At 34.8% G+C, this 12,560-nt stretch overlaps 1 protein-coding gene across 4 annotated transcripts in view; it reads right to left on the minus strand.

Moving 5' to 3' along the window:
• Nucleotides 1–12,560, minus strand: part of LOC149543445 (uncharacterized) — an 86,358-nt gene that overhangs the window by 3,299 nt on the left and 70,499 nt on the right. For all 4 annotated transcript variants that reach the window (XM_089798237.1, XM_089798239.1, XM_089798240.1 and 1 more), the window contains one exon: nucleotides 10,965–11,283. In XM_089798237.1, coding sequence (XP_089654363.1) covers nucleotides 10,965–11,276 — 312 coding nt within the window. In that variant the 5' untranslated portion in view covers nucleotides 11,277–11,283. The remainder of the gene's footprint in view (nucleotides 1–10,964; nucleotides 11,284–12,560) is intronic.

Here is a 12,560-nt window from a genome sequence, read left to right on the forward strand (position 1 = left end):
ATTTTTCTGCATGTGTTTGAAGATTCAGACAGATTTGAAGGAACATTGATCAGATATTTTCAATCCAGATAAAGTTTTGAAACTGTTTAACAGTTCTCAATTATTTTTGTGCTCCATTAAATATTTCATAACAAATAAACTTAGAAAATATGTTTCTAGTCACAAACTCAAATTCCTAAATCCTGGAAAAAAAAAAGTCCAAGGTAGAGTTTCTGAATCACTTTGATTTTAACGCACGCACATTGATCAGATAAACAGCGGTCATCTTCTAGATTGGGACCAAAATATCTGAAATCAGGGTTAGGTTCTGAAACAATTGACTATTTTAAATTATTTTAGTATTCATTTGAAGTTTACTAATTAAATCTAAGTCTTTGTTATTATGCTGTTTTAGTGCCCTAAATATAGTTCTAAATCTAGAAATTGAGGCTTAATGTTCTATTGAAGTAGAGTGTTGATTTTAGATCTAACCCCTAACCCAAGACCCTGAAATGGGATTTTTAGAAAATCAGTATGCTATTTCTACACCCTGCTCCAAAGGTTTATCGTTAAGGATAGGGTTCTTAAATATATCGTTTCTACACCACAACTCCGACCCTAAATTGATTATTTGAAGACTTAAGATCTTAATTGAAGCTAGAACATACTTATTACTAACCACAAAAACCCTAAATAACAATTCTGTAATTGTAACAGACTTTATCTTATTGTAAAGCAATTAAATTATTTTCTGGAAACCTAATATACGTAGAAACAATGCATAGTGTTTAATCCCTATAGCACACAAAACATAATATTCAGCAAGATAACCCTCTCAAACCGTAGTAAATGATGCCCCAAAGGTCTATCTAAAGGGCTATAGAATTGGAGTTATAAAGTGACTACAAGTATTTTCTCTGTATGTATCTTATCTGAACATTCTTCTCTTTCTTATTCTAATCTACCATCATTGGCTAAGCTAATTACCCATGAAGGGTCTAGTGAAACTAGGCGTGCTGTTACTTCAATACATAAGCTTAGGAAAAACCTGAGACCTTTCATAGACCTTCTTGTGGTGTCACTCTATTCACACACCACTTTGCTATCACATGCATATTTGCTTAAACCTACTTTTAGATTTGTGGGGAGATGTGGTCTATTAGCTAATTTAGCATTGTAGATATAGATATATCAAACAGTAATTAGGTTGGGGTGATAAATAATATATATTGTTGAAGCAATAAGGGAAAAATTCAAATTGCTTAACATTTGAAAAATCAACCCTTATTTTTGTGCAAACTTGATCATGTTTGTTGAAGTTGAGGAAAGCTCAACCCACAGCTCCCAAGAATCACTTGCATGCAAACACCTGTCACAGAAAGAGAGAAGCAAAGCTATGGAGGCTTGAATTCAAAGATCCATGAAAGAGGAAAGATTCTTCATGTACTTAAAAGAAATTGCAATTGAATCAAAAGTGTATGAGTTGTTTTAAATTACAAAGAGAGATTAATCCTTATAAAAGGAGATCAAAACCCGAAAAGGTAACTAACCTAGGTTACATTATAATAATTAATAAAATAATTAATTATTATAGGCCTAATATGTAGCTTAAGTAAAATAGAAATAATAAGTGACTTAGTAATTAAATCAAAATAGTTTAATTAATAAATAAATATCTTATTATTCTAACACCCTCCCGTAAGATAAACTTGGGGAGTAGCTAAAAACCTAGAAACTACTACTAAAAGCAAATGCAAATGGGTCCTAGCAACAAAGTTTGATCAAGTACCCAAGAACAAGAGGAAGTCTCTACAAAGTGGGGAAATAGAGAAAACAACATGGCAAAAACTTTGCTTCAAAAAGAGATGAAGAGCACCACTAAAGCATAAAGCTGCAAACTATGTCAAATTGTTGATATGAAGAATCTCAACTGAATAGAACATGACCAGGTAGAGAAGACGAAGTCTGAAGAGCTGATCAATCGGAGATGGAAGATATCTTCATGGCCTTCAAAAATAGGAACGAAAGAGTGCCTATATGATAAATGATCCATCTCACCGAAATGCATAGGTATCCAACCGCAGCAATCACCTAGTACATAAGAACAAATATCGAATACATAGCTCACTCTATCGAACTAAGAAAGCATTAAAACCAATAGAACCCCCCTATAATGCTGAGAGGTAAGATAGATACATTGAAACTGAATGCATAAACTCCTGCAGAATGAAGAACGACATCGAGAGTGCAAAATAAGTACAAACAACTATAAATACATGTGTCATCGATACATCGTGAGGCTAATGTTATGGAAGGAATGCTCACTTCACAAAGGTAGATAGTGAAAATGGACAACATGAAACCCCCCATGGCACTTTATAATGTAGTGCAAGTACAACAAGACAAAGATGTGCAAGATCCCGAAATGCAGTAGAGTGGTACTTTATCTCAGTGCATTTGCAAAAAATGCTTACAAAAGATGTCAACAAGATCAGAAGAAACAGAAGGCTGGTACAACAGAAGATTAGCCCAAACTGAGTCAACCCAAGCAACGAAAAATGATCCCAGAACCTAAAACAACCAAGATATCCACCAAAGTGCAAACAAGAAAATTATTGAATAGAATGTACTTGAAGCAGAATTAGGAAAAACAACTAGCATCACTGGAAAAGGCACAAAACAAACTTTCCAACGATATAAAGTTTTTTCCAAAACGGAGATCGGATGCTCAAGATGTCTCCAAAAGTGCAACCGCTAACTTTTACGACAAAAAATGTCATAAAAAATGCATCAAAACTCAAAAATATTTACACCACCATGACAGACTCGGAACCATCTTTCTGGCAATATCTCATTTGCAAAAAATGGGGTCTATGCCCCGTGATATGAGCAAAAAACTAAATGTAGGTCCAAACAAAGCCATAAGGGCTAATAGGTATGTTGATGCAATGCTGACAGCAGTGAAGAACGAGCCCAAATTTGATGGTCAGATGGTTGTCAAGGCAAACGAGCACCAATCATTGGAAAAACTTGTCAGGAAAACTTGCCCTAAAAATACCTTGGTCGCCAAAAAAAAGATCCTCGCCGAAAAAAGACTAGGAAAAAGCACAATCGCCAGAAAATATAAGTCAAAGCTAGGAAAATCTAGTGGCCATAAAACCGCCTATGGAAATGCAAACCCACGCAACAAATAGACGAAACCGTTGTCATAAAAATGCATATGGGGAAAAAACCACAATGCATAGAAACTGCTGTGTAACCGCTCAAAGCCGAAAAATTGCCTTTGTGCCCTAGGAATCACAACTAACGGGCAAAAACCATTGTGCATGCAAATAAACCACCTTTAAATTTGAAAATGTCATAAAACTCCGGAAATCACTGATCAGAAGGGTCGAAACCGCCCAATAACACATGCAAAACCACCCACTTAACCCGTGAAATCAGCTTCGAATAAACCAAAAACTAGAGGCATAAAAGAAACACCACGTGGCACAGTTAAAGCACTTGGAAAAAAGTGCTACGCAAAGATGGGGCCCGCTTGCTGATGTGGAGGGGCCTACGTGATCCTCTAGAATCATACCTGCTAGCATGCGTGGCAGAAGAGTTTGCTCTTTGAACGAAACCATAGTTCTGAGAATCACACTAAAATCGCTAGAATTGCCGGTTTGGCAATTTGATTCATGCCTGGCAATTTTTTTGGAGTCAGTGAATCAAATCACTGATTTTTTGGCATGCGATTCATGCAAAAAACCGCATGAATCGGCCTGATGAATCAGCACAGGCAGCCAAAAGTGAAGACATTTTGTTAAATAAAAGCACATGTTTTTTTAATAATATTTTTTGCCTTTTCTCTTTGTTTTAACCCTAATGGGCCGTCTAATTGTTTAGCATGAGCAGAATAGAGGATCTTCATCTGAGATTCTTACATACATTTATGATTTGATGTCTTATGGATCTTCATCTTACATACATACGTTTCATTGATCTTTATCTTAGATTCTTACATACATTTATGATTTGATGTCATATGGATCTTCATCTTACATACATTCTATGATTTGAATCATTATGATTCTATGATTTCTATTTACTTCTGCTACAACCTACAATTTACATTTTACGTGCAACATAGTTACATATGTGATGGATTTATCATTTATGTTCCATGTTTATGTATGTTAAATTCTATTTGATGATGTTATAGTCTGTTTAAGTTATATTCAATAAAGGGTGTATGAAATAAGTTTTAAATTGTTAAAGTCTCTAAATTTCAAGGTTTTTTAAATTTGTTGATTCGTGGCTGATTCAATTTTGATTCATGGCCGATTCATGATTCGATTCGGCCTTGCGATTCTGATTCTCGTTACTTTGAATGAAACGCATGAGGACCCAAAAAAGGCTAACACAGGGGCCACAAAAAGACCTACAACAGGTCTCTTAGAAACCATGCAGGTCAAAGCCTGCATAGTCCTCTGTTGTATAGGCTACGCTATTGAATGCTCCAAAAAAGTGCTCTTATTCTTTTTTTTTATAAAGTCACATGCAACACTTTAAATTATGTGCCAAAAAAAAGCGTTCAACTTTTTTTGATAAATAAATTTTTTTAAAAATGTGATATATTTTCATAAATAAAAAATAATAATCTCATTTTTCATGCCCAAGTTCATACAATCTTGGGCCAAAATGTTTTTGCCTCACATTGCGACATCGTCTAAACTTGACATAATTTATATGAAAATGGGGTGGTCTTGGGCGCTCTAAGCTCAATGGTGATGTATATTTGGGCTTGAAGTGACCCAAAACAAAAGTTCCCCTGGATCCAATAAAAAATCCTTTGAAAAAAACAGATCTGAAAACCAAGGCCAAACCTCTCATGAAGAGAACAAGGGTGTGAAAGTTTGGGGCTCTGATACCATGTTAAAATTGAGGAAAGTTCAACCCACAACTCCCAAGAATCATTTGCATGGAAACACCTATCACAAAAAGAGAGAAGAAAAGTTGTGGAGGCTTGAACTCAGAGATCCATGAAACAGGAGATATTCTTGATGTGCAAAAAGAAATTCCAATTGAGTCAAAAGTATATGAATTGTTCTAAATTACAACGAGCGATCTATCCTTATAGAAGGGGATCAAAACCCTAAAGGATACCTAACCAAGGTTGCATTATAATAATTAATAAAATAATTAACTATTATATGCCTAATGTTTAGCTTAAGTATAAAAGAGATAATAAGTGACTTAATAATTAAATTAAAATCATTTAATTAATGAGAAAATACCTTAGAACTCTAACAATGTTGCCACTCAAAGAGACTTTACATGGACATAAATGTGTGTTGCTCTATGTAATGGTGGTATTTTCTCACTTCAAAAAGCATTTGGCAAAGAAGTCAATCCTTGAAATAAGGATGCTAAAAATGTTACTCATCAAGCCTTGAAGGTTCTTTAGAAGTATTTGAAAGTAGTGAAAGAAGCAAAGATTAGGGCACCAATTAAATTGACTTCTTGAAAGGAAAAAGTTGATCACTTCGATGAATTGGGGCAATCATAACGATCTGCATCAAACAAGACCTATTTTTTGCATTGTTCTACATCTCAAAGATCTAAGATAGGTGGAAAATATTATTGTCTATTTCTAAAGAAACCATTTTCATAGAGCACAAGATGGAAGAGGACTGTTCATGTGCAAGTGACAAAGGCCATTGTTAATTTTTGTTTCTCTAGCTTGTGTTGTATTGCCAATTCTCCATAATGGCAGTCTATGGTGGATGCTATTACAATTGCAAGTCCAAAGTTCAAAACCCCCACTTACAAGATACTGAGAACAAACATTTTGACAAACAAGTTTGGGGATTTGGGCAATATCCTCCAGGATCATTACAAGTAATGGATTAAGACAAGTTGTATGATGATGTCAAATGAGTGGACAGATGGGAGGAATTGTCCACATTAACTTTCTTGTTTCTGCTGTCAGCAGAGTGTTTTTAAAATGCAATGGATTAAGCCATACCAGAGAAAATCATTTGGGGAGAATATCAGCAAAACAAAAGTATAATTCTTTTTGAAAAAAAAAAAAGAATGAAAGAGGGAAAACCAGATCTTAAAAAATGTAGAATAAGGGAGAAAAACTTCTTTGTCTTTAAAATTGAAAGGCATTTTGATACCATATATATTTGAAGCACCTAGGTTGTATGATGCTTGTGATCTACATTATAATTTCGAGGAAATGTCTAACCACAACCCCTTTATTTGAATGACGAACTTACGCAAAACCAATGCTCTGATGTTAGATTTTCAGGGCTAATGAAATTTGTACAAGTTGTAGGGAAAATTGTGCAAACTATATGCTAGTAAAGGTACAAGAATAGATATGCAGGTATGGTCACATTTTTGTTGCCTTTGGGTACAATACATATGAGTACGTATCTATGTGTATGTGTATGTGTATGTTACAAACACACAAAATTTAAAGAAATATACAAAATTGTAAAACAACAATACATATGGTATTATGATATTCCATAATTGATACTTCATAATTTATCTTTATCAATAGGCATTTACTAGTAGTAATTTTACTTGTCTAAGTTCTTGGTTCTGGTCTCCACTCTCACATCCCCTCATTGTAATCAAAATTCTTCTATGACACGAGATCCCAACAACTAGTGAGGTTTTGGAAGTGGAGACACTAATGGGTTTGAAGGACAGCAAGATGATTTTAAGGGTGTTTAAGAGCTTTTGGAAACAAACAAAAGTAAAAAGATACATTTTTTCATTACTTTTTGGTGCTCGGTGCATTCAGTATGTCTAGGTATGCCTGGGACATTCCTTGACAATATCCAGATGCCTAGGTACATACCCTAGGCATACCTAAGCATACCCTTAGGCGAACCTGTACCTAGTACAAGAGAAAAAGGTTTCAAGGGTATACATGTTAACCTAAAATGTAAATTGATTTTGTTAGGCCTAAAAAGGATGCAAGCACAATTGAGGGGGGCGGCAGGGCGAGGGGTGTGATTTAGTTGTACTCTAACAATTATAAGTTTATACACTTAAACAAATTATAGATCTAAATGATAAACAGTAATGAAAGATCCACAACACAACACATAGCACCAGATATGTTCTCAAGGAAACTTGGTTAAGGGAAAACCGCAGTGGGAGTCAAACTCACAAGATGAATGTACTCTGCTAAAAGTACTGCCCAATTAAGAGCAAATGAGAAACAAAAGGGGAATGCACTTGCATTCACAGGCCTACTGCCTAGAGCAGACTTCCCACAATACAATATCATGATCTGGCCCTCAGTCGGGTTTTCTAATCAATCTCTTATTATAATTCACACGATGGACAAACTATCCAATACAACCGAACTCACTTAGAGCATCTTCAATGCCAATACAGTTCTAGTGAAATACGATTTTCGCCTCAGTTGCAAAATACATATAGCACTCACAAACCACACTCTTAATTATTACAATCAATAAACAATAACTAGGTTGCCCAAGACTTGTAATACCAAATGATACAAACATTATACTCAAACTCCAAAGCAGTCCAAATCAAGTCAATCAAGACTTAGAAGGACCCAAAACATCAACCTTGAACATGCCATAGCATCGCCAAAACCACACCAAGAATACAACATGTTACTTCACCATGTCAGCTGGCACTTGAATGAAGAAACGCCAACATGCTAGCAAATCACCTCATGCAATCAGCACGATCAATGTGAACCATCAACACGATCATAATACGATCCAAGAACGCCAACAAGCAGCATGAACAGCATCTTGAAGCTTCATCACATCTCCAACTCAAAATCTAAACTCATTTTGGTAGTGATCAATGTAACACTGAATACTGAACTCTCTCACACCAAAAGATAACTTGCCGAACTCTAAATCATGAACAACATTAGTTGAGGCAATCATTACACATCTCCACTAACAACCAGCTTCACAATTACTAAAACAGTCAAATCCGATCCATACTGAAGAAAATACTTAACCACTGTACACAGGAATACTGAACTTAACCACTGTACACAGGAATACTGAAATATAGTCAACTGATAAATCGACCATAACACGCTCAATCTGTCATGCGAACCTCTGTAAGTTGACCAGAATCAACTACAGACATATTTGAAACACCAACCATAATAGCAGCACAAGATCTTCAATAAATCATCTGAACAACTAAAATCATCTAAACTGAGAAAATAAAACACAGTCTGCAACAGCAACAGAGTATGTTGACATCAATGACAAAACATTAATGTCAACACACATAACAATCTCTGACATGCTCAACACACTTCCAACAATCTCCATCCAACATCCAATAGATTTATCCTTCTCTTCTCATAAATCTACAGTTAAGTGAACCAGTTTGAATGCTTTTTTGAGAGTAAGTTGTCAATAGGAAATCAATAACTTCACACTTTTCTTAGGCAATAGAGCTATGTGAATATTTTTAATAGAAAATAGAATATAGTGATTTCGTCTTTTGTCTCTCTGAATAAATCACAATTATAGTCAAAAACCTAGTCTTTTTGTCTCTCCGAATAAATCACAATTATACTCAAAAAACTAGCAGGGATCAGAGAACAACCATTAAAATCTGTGATCAACAATATTTTACTAAAAAAACAGTTTTAGAGGCACAAGTTGGGAATTTTGCTGTTGTGCAATTAATCACAGTTTCCCCTAAACTTTTACCAAATTATGCTTGTATGGTAAAATTTATTTTTAACGATGCCAAAAACCATCATGGAGTTCATTTAAAATCACACAAGGATGTTACATATGTTGAACACCTTCCCAAAAAGAAAAGGAATTTCTTCGTCCAAGGCTGACAAAATTTGCCACCAACCAACTTGCATTACAAATTTTTTGTGGCCCAAAGATAAATTTGAAATGCTTGTTTGTTTCAACTGAGTGGTAGTTTAGCATTTTTTGATGCATTGGATGATCAGGCATCATTGATCAACAAGAATTTATGGGTAATTTGAATAAGTCGACACTCGTTATAAAGCACGATGCCTACCGTACAATCTAGAGAAAGTGCATCCTGCTGGCCCATTGTACAATTGGAAGTGCTACCCCAGCCTATCAGTCTACGCAAGGAGCTACACCCGGCTAGCAAAGTCCAATGATGGGCACTAGCCTGTCAAGATCACACTCAATACATGCAGATATATTTTTGGCAAAAAATTGGACAAACACAGAGAAGACTGTCATTTTTGGATCCTTTAGTTGCATACCAATGTGTAAGATCATTGACATGAGGTGGGATCAACAGATGCATTAGAGCCTCTATCCTGCTAGATACTTCATAGATCCAATGTTGTCTCTTTCAATCTTGCAAAAGGTGAATGAAGACCTCTTCCATGCATTGAGGACTTCTCCTTCGATCATAAAATCAGCATGAAGCCATAGCAAAGTTGCCCACATATCAGCATGAAAATTGAGGTTTTGCAACTTGTTTAAATTTTACATCATAGAAAGTAGGACAACTATAAAACTAGGCAATTGACAATTTGCAACCAATTTTTCGACATACAATTTTAAGACTTTTACATTGTTTAGATAAATAGAATGTGGATTAAATTCAGTGTAACATGAGGACTTGTACCCGCATCCCAAACCTCAAAGTACCCGTCCCCGAGACGTCCCAGCACTAGGTACTTGAGTACCCAAGTACCCCCACCTCTACCATTCCATAACCATGCTGCCACTGGGATGGGTAATTGAATTTTGATTTTTGATTGTTACTATCGGGTATGTCATATTTTACTATGTTGAATGTTCGATGGTTCTAGTTCATGTTACAATTTTGCTATGTTCAAGTATTTTAATTTAGTATGTTCTACTGAAACATCATGTCATAACTAGCATTTCAAGTTCTATGTGTATACTATACAACACCCATCCCCAAAATGAGGCTCATTTTCCCCACCTCCCGGAATCTCGTCGTGGAGTCCCACCATCCTAACGTACCCAAGTACTAGTGTTACACTAATTAAATTTGTTTTTTATCCTAGTCAACAATAGCAATTATTTTGGCAAAGATGTCAAAATATTTCCACAGATGATGATGTGTAGTTTGTGTCAGCCATGTACCTCATCTGTTCGTAAGAGTTCTTGGAGTATGTTCGATCACACTCTGAGAAAATACAATCTTTTGACTTGACAACATATGATCAATTTGGCTTTCATCAACCACAACGTCCACCCTTGAATAAAAACATTCAAAGAAAACTTGTGTTTCTATTTGCACATTTCAATTATTGTTCTCTTGCAAATTGCAATTAGAATAGTTAGTGTATAGGTAAGAAACTAATGTATTTAATTTTATTATATCGAGGAGTGTTGAGAAAGACAATTGTTAAGCTCCGATGAAATTGATTCAGACACAAAATGACTTTTAGCTGAAAAGGATCCACAATTTCATGAGGATGACCTTTTTGTTTTAAGGGAGGCTGAGGCATATAATGAAGCAGAAAAACAATTGAATCAAATTAGAAGACAGAATTTTGGAGCTTCAGCATAAGTGACTCATTGATTCTGTCTAGTTTTTGTTTCTTAGGAAACTGACATTTGTATTTTGTGGTTTTTAATTAATTTTGTAAGTTTGAACTTTAAAGGTCAAACTATGTAGTGATCCACTATGTAGCGTTCAACGTAATCAGCTATCTTAAAATTACTATTAAAAAATAATACTTCAAAATTCATGTACAAAATCCTTTACTTTAACCCTCTCGCTCACAATGCAATAAGATTGCGTTTAAAATATAATTATTGATTGCACCAATAATTTCCTTTATTTCTAAAATTGTACTGTCTTTGGGTTCTCAATATTTCCTGAGAAATTGAAACTATTTCTTTTGGTTTGCCAAGAAATTAATGAGATACTTCTATAATATAAACAGTTGACTGCCATAATTCCATAAAATATTACATGATAAACAGAAAAGAAACCTTATAGACTATTGCATGAGATGTCACATAAAGAGTACGTGAGTGGAGGTCCTGTCGTAAAATATATCTCCTGATGGGAAGGTAAATAAGCATAAGTATTCCAACTCCCCATGCCAATATCAACAGCAAAGATATGAGAACCCATAGCACTGTGTCATAATTCACATGATTGTTTTCAAGCTCATCAAATGTTGCCCTGTATAAAATCTTTCCAGAAATACCACATTCCTCATCTTCAGACAATGAAACAGGATCCTTCAGCAAGTGCGCATTTAAATCCTCGCCATTTGAGCAACTTTGTCTCAAACCCATTGGTTACCTGCCATACCAGAATTTATCGGAGCACATCAGGTAAAAATCAAAAACAAATTACTGCAATTTAGCCACAAAAGCTGCAGAACATAAATAAAGAAATGACAATAACCTCTCTACAGTGCGTGCTTACACTGTCACATTATTTGGTAGTAAAAAACAGGTAGAAGGCAAATGATTTCACAAACACAACCATTAAACTTACAAGAATCAAATCTTAAAAGGGAACGCAGTGAATGTACATGACATGTGATTGATGACCTATAAGATCATAGAACGTTTGCTATGTGCAAAATTTTGAATCACAATCAATTTAGAATTAAAGGATAATTTAGAAGATTCAAGATACCTGTGATAAGGACTGTTGCTTATATTTAATAGAATACAAAACATACATCTGTTAGCTCAATAGTATTTCATATTTTATTATGCTATCTTGACTTGAATCTGCCAGTTATATTAATGATGCAAAATATAGACTCTTGACAATTATCATCATCAGTCGAGCAATTTCCTCTTTGTTAATTGTATACATAACCCTTTAATACATGATGAAATCAATTTTAAGGAAGCTTTTACAAACCTACCATATGAATTGTGGGAAGAAAAACAAAAAAACTCAACAAGATCTCAACAAAAAATTTACAAAACAGCTCAAGACATTGGTCATAGCAAATGTTCTAAGCATACTTGAAGCTTGGTCATTTTTACTGCTGCATCAGATAAATGCCCTAAAAGAATAAACATAAATGTTTAAACATCAACTACAATTAGGAAGTACAATTTTTTTCTTTCTGAAATTTTCTTCCTATTATTTAAACATCATAAGAAATTACAAGGGTTGATTCTTTGGTAATTTAGAGCATCTACAAACCATGATTGTTGGTGCTATAACAGCTATAAGCTTATCTTTTGTTGCTTTCAACAGAAACATATGTTGTTGTTCATGAACATGTGGATTTCCTTATAGGTCCATGAACACAAATTAACTAGGAACCCAACCTATACCCCTCCACTGAAGCAAGGTGAGCAAGCTAATGAGATAGCCTATTGCATCTTTGAATGCAAACTATCATTCATAAAGAACTGAGACATTATTTTGTTGTAGAGAAAAAGTTAAACGCACAATGTTCATCACATTACAACTCTTTCAGATTCGAGTCTCATTATTGTTCATCTGGGGTCGGTTTGCAATGTGAACCTATTATGATAAGCACCATTTAGAACAATTCTCACAACATCACAACTATTTGAATATGCCTCTCAACCTTGCATTTACATAAT

This window comes from Cupressus sempervirens, chromosome 8 (genome assembly GCF_028749045.1).
Source record: "Cupressus sempervirens isolate cs-2001-9-10 chromosome 8, ASM2874904v1, whole genome shotgun sequence".
Lineage (NCBI taxonomy): Eukaryota > Viridiplantae > Streptophyta > Pinopsida > Cupressales > Cupressaceae > Cupressus > Cupressus sempervirens.